At 38.1% G+C, this 18348-nt stretch overlaps 1 protein-coding gene across 1 annotated transcript in view; it reads left to right on the top strand.

Annotated features, from left to right (window-relative positions):
* The window catches only part of LOC120532610 (interleukin-6 receptor subunit beta-like), a 149753-nt gene that overhangs the window by 111022 nt on the left and 20383 nt on the right, over nucleotides 1–18348 (top strand). The window contains exon 9 of the mRNA XM_039758762.1: nucleotides 1069–1285. Coding sequence (XP_039614696.1) covers nucleotides 1069–1285 — 217 coding nt within the window. The remainder of the gene's footprint in view (nucleotides 1–1068; nucleotides 1286–18348) is intronic.

The raw sequence follows: 18348 nt of genomic DNA, 5'->3' as shown, positions 1-18348 counted from the left end.
ACCTTTAAAAAAGACAAGTCATTGTTGAAAGCAAATTGCCCAATGCTGTGTGTATTCCAAACAAGAATTTCCTTGTTTTTATCACCAAGAAGGGTGAGAAGGGTTCACAAGAAATTAAACATATGAATAATAATAATAATAATAATAATAATAATAATAATAGATTCTTTAGATTAATCTGAAAAAATAACATTTTTCAGTGTGCTTTATAGTGCAATTCTTTGGTGGTGGTGGTGATGTTTGGGAGAGTGTAGTAGTGAAAGGTCAGAGAGAGAGACTGCATCTTTGAGCCATGTATTCCCCCCGTACGCTGGATGGGAGCATCATTCTGGTGGGTCTCCCATTTGTGCACCTGCAAGGCAGTATGGCAGCCCTGTTGTGGTACTTGTGTGCTGCCGTAGTATCTGCGAGGAGGAAGCCTCCCTGTCCTACGTAAATTCTGTCTGCCTCATAAGTGCTTCCTGGGAGCAATGTTTTTGCACTGGAAATACTTCTGAGCAATGTTCCCTCTAAGGAGTAGCATATAGTGAGCAAAAAACATTGTTTATGAGCGACATTTTGTTTAAGCCAAAAATTTATGAGCACCAATTTTCGCGATAAGTACGAGCGACGGCGTCAGAATGAGCGATCGTGCGGGAAGTATGAGCGACGCTCTGAATTCGTGTCATGTGCTCATGTGCTCAGCTTAGAGGGAACATTGCTTCTGAGTCCAGGATGGAAAGGAGCTACTCCATCTCTCCAGGGCGAGCTGGAATTGAGTGAGAAGGAGGACAGCACTCATCTGGGGAGGAGTTGGGGAGAAAATAAAAGAAAGAAATTGTATCGTTTATTGAGGGAAGAAAGAATGCCGTTCAAGGTATTTTATTTAAAATAAACACTTGTCATTGAAGTTGTGTCTGGGGTTTGGGGCTATTAGATGAATCCCCAGGGGCCACTAAAGTTTGAAATAGTCTGTCTATCCAGGATGTGAGCCTATCTCAAATCAGCTTTTTTTTAAATAGAGCACATTAAGTTTTACACTTTGGGCTGAATTTTTATAATAATAAAATAATATTTTCCTTTGTGCAGAGTCCACCTAAGTCTGAAGCCAATGGTCTTATACTCGGTTACAAAATCCGATGTAAATCAGCACACAATATAGGGAATGAGTTTACATCAAAGCAGCAAATATTATTGAATCTCACGCAAGAAGCTTATGAAATTGAAATTGTTGCTTACAATTCAGTTGGAGAATCTCCTGCAACAAAAGTACAAATCCCAGCTGGTTATTCTGAAGATAATAAAGGTAAGAATATAACATAGTGTATTGTAATTGTGTTTAGTTCATGATTTAAATCTTGACAGTTGAAGTAATAATTGAACAATTTGGAATAATAAACAAATAAACGTCTGAGGCAATGAACTCTGTATCTCCTTCTTGTTTTTCTTCTTTCGGCTGCTCCCATTAGGAGTTGCCACAGCAGATCATCTTTTTCCATACTTTCCTGTCCTCTGCATCTTGCTTCATTAAACCCACCACCTGCATGTCCTCTCTCATCACATCCATAAACCTTCTCTTAGGCCTTCCTCTTTTTCTTCTTACCTGGCACCACTGTACTGGGAAAAAACACTTTTACAACATAACATCTAAAAGTATATGACATAACAACTTTTTTGGTTTAAATATATTCATATTTAATTGATTGCACGTGTTTATTAGTTTGTAAGTGCTGCAATAAACAGAGGAAAAAAGGAGACAAGTAGCATGTGAAGACCCGACAGCAGTTATTAAGTCAGAGTTTCTACTGGTTGGATACTCTGAACCTTGTTCTCTTCCTTTACTCCATTTAGTCTAATGCTAGCTGCAGAGGTGGACATTTCTTTTTGACCATCTACCAGCTGACATTTCTCAGTATTATTCATGCTAGCAAAGAACATTTTGGATATTTTAGCAGTCAGACCGTATTGATTTTAGGTACAAATGTGTCATACATATGAAGTGCTAATGACAGTTAGCCTGTTGAAGACGGCTAAATATAAAAAATGTTTGATTTATGTAGAAATGAACACTCTATTAAAGACATGTAACAGACCATACAATTCATTAAGTAAATCCAAATTATATGTTTTTACTTACTATTTTATAAAGTATCAGATTAGTGATGCCTGTATAATTAGGAATCTATTTTCTGAATTCAGTCTAGGACCACAGGAAGCTAGATGGCCTCTGAACAGCATCAGGTGCAAGGCAGCCTTCTAAAAGAGGCTGAAGGATTACCGAAAATCTTAACAAACGTGTACCGTCATATCCTTAAAGACAGCAAACTATGACAGAATTGGGAAGAGCTGAATGGTTAAAGGAATCAGTTTTTAAATTTGAAATCAAAACTTTCACATGAAGTACTACCACAAGGCATTCTGTAAAGCACATCAAACAAGAATATGCAGAAACCTTGACAACCCTTTATGAGAATCTGGGTGAGATATCTGGACAGCTTAGCTTTTAGCTAAACCAACAGGTTTGATGGACTGAATGGTCTCTTCTTGCTTGTCAGATTTCTTCTCTTCTTATAATACAAGATACAGAATGATTAAACATATGGATTGCAGTTTCAGTTGAACTGCTGGACAATCACTGATAGAAGCCCACTGATAGAAAATCTCTTATAGAAGAACTCCCAAATGTGATTAATGGATGCAAATTGGCATGTGTTTTTTTATTTCTTATTTATTTGCCATTGAGATTATAAATTAATGCTGAAAGCACTATGTATTCTGGCCTTCTCTTTCAGTTTAACAATGTTATGTTGTTATGTGCATGAAGAAAAATGAGGAAATTTAACAAAAAACTAAATTTGACAAAATTGCATTAAAAGGGACAGAAACTGATGCATCACTTGAATGTTATGTGAAGCCATAATTTATTGATAACTGCTTCCCATATTCTCAAAGACTGGTTCATCATTTTTTGATAACTGTGCATTCACTGTACTTATAAATATGACAAATAGTATTGACATTTGGAAAAATTAAACAGTAGGATATAGTAAATGTTACTTCATTATTATTTCTTCAGGTACACTTAAAGAATGGGCACTGCTAGTGTAAAGTTCACAAACAAATTTCTAACTGATGTTTTCATTTGATTTTGAACATATTAATATTAGGTAATAAAATTAATGTGAACTTTGTATTTCCCCCACACTTACAGCATAAGTTTATTAAGTGCTCTTTACTACGTAGCTTGTTTGTTGCAGATCAGTTCTCATGTGAAAGTGAAAGCAGAGCTAATGAAAGTCTAATTTTTTCCCTGTTTAAATTACTTTAATCCTGCAGTTTATATTTATCGCTGTTGAAAAACTAAAAATGAGACAAAAGCCACTCTTTGTCTGGCTGTTGGGTTGAAGCTCAATTTAGGGGAAAAATGCATGAATTACACTACATGTTTTAATCTGCTCGGTCTCAGTCGAAGAAGATATTCACTGAGTCCTTTGCTGGTTTTTCTGGTTTTCTAACTTTTTCCCTGCCAATGATTTACCTGCTTCTTTTTGTACCCTCGTCTTCCATTCGGATTGATCTTCTTCATTCCTCTGAATACTCTTATGCCTCGCAGCGTCTGGTAGAAAGTTGTTTCTTTTTACTCATATTTTATGTGGTGGTCAAATGCATAGTCACAATGCTCATAGTATAGTAACTCGAGATTCTTGGCACACATAATGACACTAACAAAACAGAGCACCTACTGTATTAACACACCATTTGGCTTCTTGTTTTAGTCAAAGAATATTATGTGGATAGAACACCAAGCAGTGTGGCTTGAACAATGTACACAAAATTGTAAATCCTGCCAGCTGCATGCTTTGTTTTATGAGTTTTGAGAAGTTTCTCCAAATGGTGGTGTATATTTTGGAAGTATTTCAAAATCTTGTTCTGAAGGCACGTTGCAGTTTACGGTTGTTTTTCTTTTAGGGTGTGCGTCAGAGCAGTATTGAGTAATGTTATGCGTAATATTTTAAACAGGAATGAGAAGTACAACAATTGCCTATTTTATGTTAATAACAAAAACATTTAACAAGTTATAAAATTAATTATTTTTTGTGTATAACAAGAACATTTTAAGTTACTGTTTACGTAAGTATACACAAAAAAAAGCTTTGTAAACAACTAAGTCTTCGTAGTTAATTCTTTCCAGGATGCTAAGTTTTTCTAAGAAGAGTATCAAGTCCTGGAGGTGCTTTCTACCATAATGCTAATTAACTGACTAAAGAATATTTGTCTCCCTATTTGAATATTTGAAGTTGTTTTCAAAATTTCTGCAGTGTTTACCTTTTAGCCCATACTGCATTTTAAAATTACAACTGCCATCAATCTTACTTGATTCATTCATCATTTAAACTAGTTCTGTCAGGCCTCCGCCTAGTTTTTATTTGCTTAAACTTCAATTTCTCCTCGCTTACACTTTTTTGTAAAGAGTGCATCCTAACTTGTCTGGACTTTGCCTAGTGCTGCAAAGTCATTCTTTTATTATGGTAACAATACCTCATCAGAGTATTCACAGTTTCATTTTATAGTCTTTAAAAACATGCACACCATACACTGAGAGATTTTCACTATTTGCCTTTTTTAAATATTTCTGTATACTGAATGTAAATTATAATGCATCCTTGATAAAGTGTTTCTTTTAGTTCTTGAAACATATATTACTGTATGATAATATTTTTCTAGCAACTGCAGTGTATTGTGGTCCAATACATCTTTCTTTACAGTTCATCAACTCCCTGTTGGTACTGTACTCAGATTTTAAAAACATAAAAATTGTAATTATATAAATGAGTAGGAATGTTTAATAATAGTTTTTTCATGTGCCTAAATTGTCAAAACCAAAGTAAACATCAAAATACAATCCTGGCCTGTACTGCACTTTCCTCTAATCTATACTAATAAAAGGCAAAGCCCTCACTCACTCACTCACTCACTCACTCACTCACTCACTCACTCACTCACTCACTCACTCACTCACTCATCACTAATTCTCCAACTTCCCGTGTAGGTAGAAGGCTGAAATTTGGCAGGCTCATTCCTTACAGCTTACTTACAAAAGTTAGGCAGGTTTCATTTCGAAACTCTACACGTAACGGTCATAACGGTCTACAACATCTGCCATGTTGAACTTTCTTATTTACGGCCCCAACTTCACGAAATTTGGTAGGCGGCTTCCCTGCGCTAACCGAAACCGATGTATGTACTTATTCTGGTGGTATGACGCCACTGTCAGCCGACATATTGAACTTTCCAACGTCACTTATTCTCCAACTTCCCGTATAGGTAGAAGGCTGAAATTTGGCAGGCGTATTCCTTACAGCTTACTTACAAAAGTTAAGCAGGTTTCATTTCAAAATTCTACGCGTAACAGTCATAACGGTTGACAACGTTCGCCATGTTGAGCTTTCTTATTTATGGCCCCATCTTCACGAAATTTGGTAGGTGGACTTTTCAACGGTGTTTGTTACTTATGGGCCCATCTTCAAGAAATTTGGTACGCAGGTTCCCAACGCTAACTGAATCCTACTTACCTATATATATATGTCCATAGCCTGCAGCTCGGTCACCGTGTGAGGCGGCGTTGGGTCCCCCATCCCAACGCCTCCCACGTTGTTGGCTGCCTGCCTATATAAGGCTGTCCGTCGCTCCGGTCTCTACATTCCCTTCCTTGCTTCGCCATGGGATTCATGTCTCCCTGCTGATAACTACAGCCTTTTTATTTAATCCACAGCTTCTCCCCTGTTTTATTGTTCGTTTATTGTGATTATAGTTATTGTTTAGGTATTTTAAACTTACTTTACATTGTTCAGGTACCCATTTCCTTTATCATTCCAACCGTACCCCCATTAACATGTCTATCGAGGTGATCACCATCGATCAATGAACTGTCACTTACCGAGTGGTTTCCATGCCTGGAGATGGCACTTACCTTTTCCATTCTCTGTGTTACATATTGCACGGCCATATCAGGCTCACTCCTGATATCCGGAGGAACATTGTGTCTTATGTATTGAATGACTGGGACAGGTTCAAGGTGTGGGCTGATGATGGTACAGGAAATAATTATACTACACAGGAGCACTAGAAGAGTGAAATGCTTAAGCCCTTCACCTATGGTTCTGCATGTGAGTTGATTGCTGCCGCTGAATTGTTCGGTTGTTAAAAAAGGTTTACTTTTCTTCTTAATAAAAATTTTAAGTCATTACTTCGCCGCTGCAAAGCGCGGGTATTTTGCTATTTTATGTATATATATGATATGGCCGTGCAATATATAACAAAGAGAATGGAAAAGGCAGGTGCCATTTCCGGGCATGGAAACCACTCGATAAAGTGACAGTTCTTTGATCGATGGTGATCACCTCGATAGACATGTTAATGCGGGTACGGTTGGAATGATAAAGGAAATGGGTGCAGGGAGACGTGAATCCCGTGGCGAAGCAAGGAAGGGAATGTAGAGACTGGAAGAAAAGACGGCCTTATATAGGCAGGCAGCCAACAACGTGGAGGCGTTGGGATGGGGGACCCAATGCTGCCTCACACGGTGACCGAGCTGCAGGCTATGGACGTATATATGTATGTAAGTAGGATTCAGTTAGCGTTGGGAACCCGCATACCATATTTCTTGAAGATGGGCCCATAAGTAACAAAGACCGTTTAAAAGTTCAATATGCCGGCCGACAGTGGCATCATACCACCGAAATAAGTACCATCTGATGTGTTTTCAAAGTGTTCCTTTAATTTTTTGAGCAGTTTATATATATATATATATATATATATATATATATATATATATATATATATATATATATATATATATATATATAAATATATATAAATACTAGCAGAATACCAGCTCGCAGGAGAAGTAGTGTGTTAAAGAAGTTATGAAAAGAAAAGCAAACATTTTAAAAATAACGTAAGATGATTGTTAATGTAATTGTTTTGTCATTGATATGAGTGTTGTTGTCATATCTATCTATTTATATTATATACTAGCAAAATACCCGCGCTTCGCAGCGGAGAAGTAGTGTGTTAAAGAAGCAATGAAAGGAAAAGGAAACATTTTGAAAATAACGTAACCTGATTGTCAATGTAATTGTTTTGTCACTGTTGTGAGTGATGAGTGTTGTTGTCATATATATATATATATATATATATATATATATATATATATATATATATATTTACACACACACACATAAACATATATATAAACATATATATACATATACATACATATCTACATATATACACACACAGCTATTTCGTATCAGTGCAATACGCTGTTTGTTAAAACGGTTGACTCCGCTCTTACGTGCAATAACAAATCAAATCATTCAGTTCTCTTTGCTCATATGTCATTTTAGAGCTGGACGCCTGGCATCTTTTTTTGGCCACAAGTTCGTTTCTGTTTGATGTGAGGTTCTGTGTTGTGGAGATTCTCAGGATGGATTGCAGGTGCTCATCAGTGAGGCGACTCCTGTGTGCTGTTTTGTTAGTCTTTATCACTGAGAAGGGCTTCTCACACAGATATGTGCTACCAAACATGCACAAGGTTCGAGCCGCATGTAGACTGACTTTTTTTGTTCTTCAAAGTCACCAAAGCGCCGTGCAAACTCAGTGCGCAATAACTCTAGTAAGCGGTAAGTGTTCGGCAAGGCAGCTGAAGCGCTGCATTATGGGATCTGTAGTTTATTGTGTTACCAGCACTTCATATACCCGGCTTTAATAACAATAATACAGTATATAAAATGATCTCGGGCGGATATAATTACACGCTGGGCGGATGTGGCCCTGCCCTTGAGTTTGACACATATGGACTAAATAGAACTTGAAAAGATATATTTTTCAAATGTGATCGCGCAATTCAGATAGAGTTGACGCAAGACTACAGCCTGCATGCCTCAATGAGTCATCCTCCCTCGCTCTTACTTTTTTACCGTTCATCTAATGAATACACTGAGTATGGCTTTACCAAAACAATCATTGATGGCGAATAAAGTATCCATTATTCGAGTATGTAGAGCGGGATATATCGCAGCGGAGAAGTAGTGTGTTAAAAAAGGTAGAAAAAGAAAAGGGAACATTTTAAAAATAACGTAACATGACTGTCAATATACAGTATTTGTTTTGTGAGTGTTACTGAGTGTTGCTGTCATCAAGGATTTGATTATCATTATTTCTTTCAATCAGGTTCGTATTTGTAGGATGTGTTGTGTTCAAGTTACATTCCGTGTTTGTCAATCGTTGTAAAGATGACAGGTTTCATTCATCGATTCGTTTCTTACTGCATCAATAAACAGCTCGTCTTCTTCTTTATCTGAGACCTGACACACTGCATGCACGGGTTTTTTACACTGTCTTCCTTTAGCGGGACATTGACTTTTTCCACCGTGTGCTTTGTTTCCACAGTAGCTGCATTTATGAATATGCTTATCAGGCGCTTCATATTTTTGCTGCCTTTTCAATTGTGTAATTCGGTTTTTGTTCAGCGCTCTTTGGAACTGTTGCTTTTTATCTGTGCACTGCGTCAGTTCACGTGAGCCGCTCGGTGTACTTGCATCGAAGGTTCCCAGCTGTGCTGGTGCCATCTCGTGCTATGTCCATGGCTGTATTTAATGTTACCTTAGTCCTGGCACTTAAAACTTTCTCTCGCAGTTTCGCTGAGTTTGTGTCAAACACCACCCTGACCATCTCATCTTCCTCTCCATAAGCACAGTCCTTCACCCGTGAATATTTACCCGTGGCAGTTTGCTATTGGATTGCGCTGGCGGACGGCCTTATATGGGCAGGCACTAAATTACAAAGCGCCAGCGCAGCCTGTCTATGAACTTAATTTAAAGTGTAGGTTTACATCGTGCTTTGTTTCCGAAGTAGCAGAACTCATGAATATGGTTGTATATGTCACTCGCTCGCTTCTTATTGTTTCGCTGCCTTCTCAATTATATAATGCAGCGCTTTTTTGAGCTCTTCCTGGTTTTCTATGTACTGCGTGATTACGTGGGAGGCGTGATGATGTCACACGAAACTCCCCCACGGCGTTGAAGCTCATCTCCATTACAGTAAATGGAGAAAAACTGCTTCCAGTTATGACCATTACGCGTAGAATTTCGATATAAAACCTGCCCAACTTTTGTAAGGAAGCTGTAAGGAATGAACCTGCCAAATTTCAGCCTTCCACCCACACGGGAAGTTGGAGAATTAGTGATGAGTCAGTGAGTGAGTGAGTGAGGGCTTTGCCTTTTATTAGTATAGATATATATATATATAGCAAAATACCTGCAATTGGCAGCGGAGAAGTAAAAAGAAAAGGAAACATTTTAATAATAACGTAACATGATTGACAATGTAATTGTTTTGTCATTGTCATGAGTGTTGCTGGCATATATATATATATATATATAAATATATATATATATATATATACACATCTATACACATATATATACAGTTATATATATACATATACACACATACATATATACATATACATATATACACATACTGTATATATACACACACACATATATACATACTGTATATACACATATACAAATCTACATATATATATATCTACATATATATATATTAGGTGGGACTCGATTAAAAAATTAATCCAATTAATTAGAGGCTGTGTAAGAATTAATCTTGATTAATCGTATGTAATCGCACACGTAAATTTGCCCCAAATCGCAAATGTTTTTTTTTAATTTAAAAAAGTTTTAGTGGGCGACAGAATCAAATAATAGACATGGACATGAATATTGTAAACTGAAGCTGTTTTAATTTCTGAAAAAAAGCTTTTAAACTGCATTTGAATTCAAAACAGAAACAAAAATATCATCCCTGGTTAAAATTGGGCAGACTTAAAAATAAAGTGGTAGTTTAAGTACTTTAAGTACATTTTCAGAATAGTATTGTCTTTAAATAATAATAACCAAAATTTCAACATAAAGTGCAGTTTTCTTCTTAAAAAATAAGTCAGAAACATAAAAGGTAATTTGACCAGCTTACTCTTTAAACTCTGAGTAACATTAGCCAAAATTATTTTGTACATTAGGCTAAAACAGTGTGATCATTGAACATTTTGTAATTAGATGTATTTAGAATTACTAACGGTCACGGAAGTCCAATGATCCCCAGTAAGAGCCACAAAGTCCGCTTTCTGTAATGCATCTAATTTTGCTTGCTTTTCAGTGTGCACAAAACCATGCTTTTATCAAGGCTTCGCTCGGGTAGTCAAATGATCAGTCGTAGGAAGCGCTTTATTCCGACTCTAACATTTTTGTAGCTGTGATGTGTGCATCAGTGTAATGGATGTACCAGGAAATCATGCATTGACAAAAGTTCCCGTTTGCTTGGAATTGAAAGTGTGATTAAATGCGTTATTTTTAGCGTTATGGAGTACATGCATCGAAGCTTCTCAGCTGTGCTTGTGCTAAGAAAGGAAAATTTTAAAAATAACGTAACATGATTCTGCGTTAACCTAATATTTTTCATACGTCCCAAACCAAGGAGATCGAAGGTAAAATGAATCGGTAGCGTACATAGTCAGTACACCCCTCTCGGGAATCGAACCTCGGCGTTAGAGGCGAAGACTCTACAATTGAGCCACAGCGTGTGGCTTGTCTATGCTAAAGTATGTATTGTAGATCGGGTATATATATACATTTATATATATACCCGTGTACGCAGTGGAGAAGTAGAAGTTATGAAAAAGAAAAGGGAACATTTTAAAAATAACGTAACATGATTGTCAATATACAGTAATTGTTTTGTGAGTGTTATTGAATGTTGCTGTCATCAAGGATTTGATTATCATTATTTCTTTCAATCAGGCTCGTATTTGTAGGATGTGTTCAAGTTACATTCCGTGTTTGTCAATCGTTGTAAAGATAAGAGGTTTCATTCATCGATTAGTTCCTTACTGCATCAATAAACAGCTCGTCTTCCTTTTATCTGTGATGTGACAAACTGCATGCACGTTTTTTTTACACTGTCTTCCTTTAGCAGGACATTCACTTTTTCCACCGTGTGCTTTGTTTCCGCAGTAGCTGCACTTATGAATATGATTGTATGTATAAGGCGCTTCATATTTTTTGCTGCCTTCTCAATTGTGTAATTCGGTTTTTGTTCAGCACTCTTTGGAACTGTTGCTTTTTGTCTGCGCATTGCGCCAGTTCACGTGAGCAGCTTGGTGTTCTTGCATCGAAGGTTCCCAGCTGTACTGGTGCCATCTCGTGTAATGTCAGCTAAGACCCGGCACTTAAAAGTTTCTCTCGCAGTTTCAATGAGTTTGTGCCAAACACCACCCTGACCATCTCATCTTCCTCTGCATAAGCACAGTCCTTCACCCGTGAACATTTACGGCAGTGTTTGTATTGGATTGCGCTGATGGACGGCCTTATATGAGCAGGCACTAAATTACAAGCGCTAGTGGCAGCCTGTCTATGAACTTAATTTAATATAAACTTACGGTTCACGCCGTGCTTTGTTTCCGCAGTAGCTGTACTTATGAATATGCTTGTATGCATCATTTGCTTCATAATGTTTTTCTGCCTTCTCAATTGTGAAATGGCGTTTTGTGCTGATCGCTGTTTGGAGTTCTTCCTTGTTCTCTACGTACTTACGTAGGAGGCGTGATGATGTCACACGAAACTCCGCCCCCCACGGCCATCTCCAACTCAAGACTCCATTACATTATATGGGGAAAAATAGCTTCCAGTTATGACCCTTATGCGTAGAATTTCGAAATGAAACCTGCCCAACTTTTGTAAGTAAGCTGTAAGGAATAAGCCTGCCAAATTTCAGCCTTCTACCTACGGGAAGTTGGAGAATTAGTGATGAGTCAGTGAGTGAGTGAGTGAGTGAGTGAGTGAGTGAGGGCTTTGCCTTTTATTAGTATAGATATATATATATATATATATATATATATATATATATACACTCTTTGGGGTGTGAGCAACTGTTGCAGGGGGTGCCAGAATCCATCAAGGAAGAAAAATGAAAAACATTATTTGTACAAAATCTTAATTTATTTATCCATTCCTAAATAATTAAATGGGCAGGCTATTTCGTATCAGTGCAATACGCTGCTTGATAAAACGGATGTCTCCCGCTCTTACGTGCAAGTCTGCGTGGATATTATGAACTATCGTATCTGTTCAAGTTCTATTTAAATTTTAAATAGAAGGAATTTTTATTTAGTCGACAGAAATGTCTTTGGTAGGAATGTAAGTTAAATGTAGGCATCATAGCATACATTTTTCTTCACCATAGAAATGTAAAGAGTAAATTCGCCTTACATTCCAACCAAAGATATTTGTTTCGACTAAATACAACTTGAAAAGATATATTTTTTCAAATGTGATCGCGCAATTCAGATCAAGTTGACGCGCACTACATCAAGCTCGCGTGCTATTGTGGTTTCGCCTGCGTGCCTCATTAAGTCACCCTCCCCTCGCTCTTACTTTTTTACTGTTCATCTAATGATTACACTGAGTATAGCTTTACCAAAACAATCATTGATGGCGAATAAAGTATCTATTATTCATAAAGCTTCACTTGGTGATCTGTCTTTCTGCATTAACCGCATATTTTTTCATACGTCTCAAACCAAGGGGATGCAAGGGTAAAATGAAAATCATGTGTGTATATATATGTATGTATATATATATTGAAATAATTTTACTGTGAAATAATGCAGAGTACGCGACACGTGTTTCGCCCTAATTTTGGGGTCATCAGGGGTGCATACTCAGTGCACCCCCTCTCGGGAATCGAACCTCAGACGTCGGTGCTAGAGGCGAAGCCTCTTCTATTGCGCCATGGCGTGTGGTTTGTCTATTTGAGAGTATGTAGATCGGGATATATATATATATATATATATATATATATATATATATATATATATATATATATATATATATATATATATATATATATATATATATATCGCTTCAGGAGGAGAAGTAGTGTGTTAAAGAAGTTATGAAAAAGAAAAGGGAACATATCATTATTTCTTTCAATCAGGTTCGTATTTGTAGGACGTGTTGTATTCAAGTCACATTCCGTGTTTGTCAATCGTTGTAAAGATAACAGGTTTCATTCATCGATTCGTTTCTTACTGCATCAATAAACAGCTCGTCTTCCTCTTTATCTGAGACGTGACACACTGCATGCACGGGGTTTTTTTTACACTGTCTTCCTTTAGCGGGGCATTGACTTTTTCCACCGTGTGCTTTGTTTCCGCAGTAGCTGCACTTATGAATATGCTTGTATGTGTCAGACGCTTCATATTTTTTTTTGCTGCCTTCTCAATTGTGTAATTCGGTTTTTGTTCAGCACTCTTTGGAACTGTTGCTTTTTGTCTGTGCACTGCGTCAGTTCACGTCAGTTCGGTGCACATGCATCGAAGGTTCCCAGCTGTGCTGGTGCCATCTCGTGCGATGTCCACGGCTGTATTTATTGTTAGCTAAGACCCGGCACTTAAAAGTTTCTCTCGCAGTTTCGCTGAGTATGTGCCAAACACCACCCTGACCATCTCATCTTCCTCTCCATAAGCACAGTCCTTCACCCGTGAATATTTAGCGTCAGTGTTTCTATTGGATTGCCGCTGACATATGGCCTTATATGGGCAGGCACTAAATTACGCCTCCCATTATAGTATATGGACGAAAAAATAGGTTCCAGTTATGACCATTACGCGTAGAATTTCGAAATGAAACCTGCCCAACTTTTGTAAGTAAGCTGTAAGGAATGAGCCTGCCAAATTTCAGCCTCCTACCTACACGGGAAGTTGGAGAATTAGTGATGAGTCAGTGAGTCAGTCAGTGAGTGAGTGAGTGAGTGAGTGAGTCAGTGAGGGCTTTGCCTTTTATTAGTATAGATATATATATATGTGTATATATACACACACCTAAAGGATTATTAGGAACACATGTTCAATTTCTCATTAATGCAATTATCTGATCAACCAATCACATGGCAGTTGCTTCAATGCATTTAGGGGTGTGGTCCTGGTCAAGACAATCTCCTGAACTCCAAACTGAATGTCAGAATGGGAAAGAAAGGTGATTTAAGCAATTTTGAGCGTGGCATGGTTGTTGGTGCCAGACGGGCCGGTCTGAGTATTTCATAATCTGCTCAGTTACTGGGATTTTCACGCACAACCATTTTTAGGGTTTACAAAGAATGGTGTGAAAAGGGAAAAACATCCAGTATGCAGCAGTCCTGTGGGCGAAAATGCCTTGTTGATGCTAGAGGTCAGAGGAGAATGGGCCGACTGATTCAAGCTGATAAAAGAGCAACTTTGACTGAAATAACCACTCGTTACAACCGAGGTATGCAGCAAAGCATTTGTGAAGCCACAACACGCACAACCTTGAGGCGGATGGGCTACAACAGCAGAAGACCCCACCGGGTTCCACTCATCTCCACTACAAATAGGAAAAAGAGGCTACAATTTGCACAAGCTCACCAAAATTGGACAGTTGAAGACTGGAAATATGTTGCCTGGTCTGATGAGTCTCGATTTCTGTTGAGACATTCAAATGGTAGAGTCAGAATTTGGCGTAAACAGAATGAGAACATGGATCCATCATGCCTTGTTACCACTGTGCAGGCTGGTGGTGGTGGTGTAATGGTGTGGGGGATGTTTTCTTGGCACACTTTAGGCCCCTTAGTGCCAATTGGGCATCGTTTAAATGCCATGGGCTACCTGAGCATTGTTTCTGACCATGTCCATCCCTTCATGACCACCATGTACCCATCCTCTGATGGCTACTTCCAGCAGGTTAATGCACCATGTCACAAAGCTCGAATCATTTCAAATTGGTTTCTTGAACATGACAATGAGTTCACTGTACTAAAATGGCCCCCACAGTCACCAGATCTCAACCCAATAGAGCATCTTTGGGATGTGGTGGAATGGCAGCTTCGTGCCCTGGATGTGCATCCCACAAATCTCAATCAACTGCAAGATGCTATCCTATCAATATGGGCCAACATTTCTAAAGAATGCTTTCAGCACATTGTTGAATCAATGCCACATAGAATTAAGGCAGTTCTGAAGGCGAAAGGGGGTCAAACGCCGTATTAGTATGGTGTTCCTAATAATCCTTTAGGTGAGTGTATGTATATATATGTATATATATGTGTATATCATCCTCTTTAATAAAACCCCTGTGTGCGTCCAGGTGTCCGTGTGTGTGTGTCTTCTGGTGAAGTGTGCATGCTCTGGCCGCGCTGCACATTTTACCGTGCCCCGCCCATGCGCTCGGCACGTGGACACACACACACTGGAAGCTGGGCGAGCAGTGAATGGGCTTTCCATGGCCACACATGATAAGATATAAAGGACACCATTGCTGGGGAGAGTGCTGATTGGGTAGTCGCGGCAGCGCACATAAAATCCGTTGTTGGAGAGACGCCACACAAAATAATCAGTTGCACGCCCCCACAGATTAAAATACTTGCAGGGGAACTGCACAGTACTTGCTGGGGAGACGCCACAGGCACGATTATAAGCAGCACGCCACACATTACATCAGTTGCTGGGGACACTCTGCTGATTGCCCACTGTTGTGACAGAAAATTAAAGTCATATTACGGACATCAAAGCCAGTATTACTGTCAGAGATAATTACAGGCATTTTATGGGAATACAAACGAGTATTACTGCGAGAGAAAATTAAAGACATATTAAAGGATGCATATTACAGCCACATACAAGCCAGTATTACTGTAGGAGAAAATATTACAGACGTATCTACTAACAACATGCCACCCAAAAATAGAACACGTCAAGTAGGACAAAAGACACAGACAATCAAATCCTATATAAGCAACATCTCCTGGAAGAACGGTCAGCTCAACAAGTAAACATCAACAAAAGAAACGCTGAAAGACAAAGAAAAATATGAGCAAATAGATCGATTGAAGAAAAAGAAAATGACTGTCAGAAAAATGTTAAAAGAGAAAGACTGAGAAGAGCAAACCTTAGAAAAGGTTGGCATTTACTTGCCAGGCCCAGTATTCAGCCATGGTCAGTTATACAGTATACAGTTGCATTATCAAGAGTTAGAAGTTTTCCAGATGTTGTTGTCAAGGTTGTACAGATTCCTGAACAAGACAAACTGTTGCCAAACTCAGACAGAATGTTGTCTATAATGAAATTGTACAGAAAAATTTCATGAGGTAAAAAAATTGAAAATTTTACCTAAATATCTTCTTCAGATATTGTGTCTTACAGATTGTTACAAAGTTTTACACTAAGGCAATATTAATTATACTTACTGTATTGTCATGTACATTTCTATTTTATTTTTATTATTATTTTACTTTAGGCTTCTTGAAAAAATATTTTTGACAAAAAAAAAATTAAGACAAGAAAGAGAATGAGGTCAAGGTCCCTTGCCATTTAATATAGACTGTTCCTACTAATGTCTATGCACTACTGTTCTAGCACCCGTTATTGTAACGGGCTTAATGTCTAGTATATGTATATATATATATATGTATGTATATATGTATGTATATGTATGTGTGTATATATATATATATATATATATATATATATATATATATATATATATATATATATATATAATATATTGTCAATCATGTTACATTATTATTAACATGTTTCCTTTTCTTTTTCATTACTTCTTTAACACACTACTTCACTGCGATGCATGGGTATTTTGCTAGTTCTCATTATAAACTTCTAAGATTTTTGCTCTCCCACTGTCAAAATGTATTGAAAAAGAAGCCACATGTTACTCATTCTTTTAAACAAAACACATGATCAAAACAATAGATTATGTGATACTTTTAAAAAGTATCTAGATGAGATATTAGGACAATTTTGCTGTTCGCTAACCGAAAAAAGTCACGTAGCTCGTTTTCGTGCCGCTCAGGGCGGGGTGGTGCTTCAATTTGCCGTCCTCCAACATATCTGAATAGGTTAACCTATTTAAATGCAAAATTAAAATGACGTGTAGAGAAGATACATTTTGCATACATTTATTCATATATAGAGAAAGAGTAATAGTTTTTCAAATATAATTATTTATAAGCATCAACTAGACAAGAATTTAGTTTAGACTCACTGATAAGCCGTGCTCTAATTATTAGTTTAATATAATTACGCTGCGAAAACCAGAACCAATGTGTCGTACAAGTGATAGATGGGAATGTTTTCTGCACAGAGCAAGTATGCATTTGGATTGATAACGAAATGAAATTATAAAGTGTAAATTAGTTGTTTATCTTCCTAGAAATTATTATCAGTGTAATGTTTATGTTTATTTTTGTTATTGCCTCATAAATGTCAACTGCTGTGTCTGATGCCATCACAGAAGGACAGTCTGAAAATTATTTTTGAAACATTTGTGGATATAAATTGGAGAATTTTACTTTTTTCATTCATGAGTGATATTTTTCCAAACCCTGCTGCTTACACATGAATTATACCTTTTGGCCAATAATGCCGACCCCAAAAATATGTCGCCTGGGGCGGACCGCCCCCTCCACCCACTCCTAGCTACTCCACTGAACCGAACAAGCTTGAAGGACTGAATGGTCAGTCTGTCAGTCAGTCATTATCCAACCTGCTTTATCCTAACACAGGGTCACGGGGGTCTGCTGGAGCCAATCTAAGCCATCACAGGGTGCACGGCAGGAACAAATCTCTGGGCAGGGCACACACACCAAGCATACACTAGGAACAATTTAGGATCGCCAGTGTATTCCCCATGTCTGCGTGGGTTTCCTCTGGGTGCTCCGGTTTCCTCTCACAGTCCAAAGCCATGCAAGTTAGGTGCATTGGCGGTCCTAAATTGTCCCTAATGTATACCTGGGTTTGTGGGTGTGTGTTTGTGCCCTGCGGTGGGCTGGCGCCCTGCCTGGGGTTGGTTTCCTGCCTTGCGCCCTGTGTTGGCTGGAATTGGCTCCAGCAGACCCCCGTGACCCTATAGTTAGGATATAGTGGGTTGGATAATGGATGGATGGATGGATCATGAGCACAAGAAAGATTTCTATAACAAAAAATCTAGAGTTGCACTTAGTTAAAGCTTAATCCTGATGGACTCAGTGCAGTGTAGGACATGACGCAGTGACTCATAAGTCCACTGACTTACACCTGCTAACTTTAGAGCCGCCACTTCACCTAATACACACATCGATTGGATTTGAGAAGAAGAGAAGTATTTTATGAGAAACGCATGTATTTGTGGATCAATTGGACTAGTCTGCATGCAGTCTCCACTACAGCTCCAGCATAGTCACTCTGGAGTTTGCATGTTCTTCTCAGGTCTACTCTGTTTT

The sequence above is a fragment of the Polypterus senegalus genome, chromosome 7, assembly GCF_016835505.1.
Source record: "Polypterus senegalus isolate Bchr_013 chromosome 7, ASM1683550v1, whole genome shotgun sequence".
Lineage (NCBI taxonomy): Eukaryota > Metazoa > Chordata > Cladistia > Polypteriformes > Polypteridae > Polypterus > Polypterus senegalus.
This window is presented reverse-complemented; position numbering and strand designations above follow the sequence as displayed.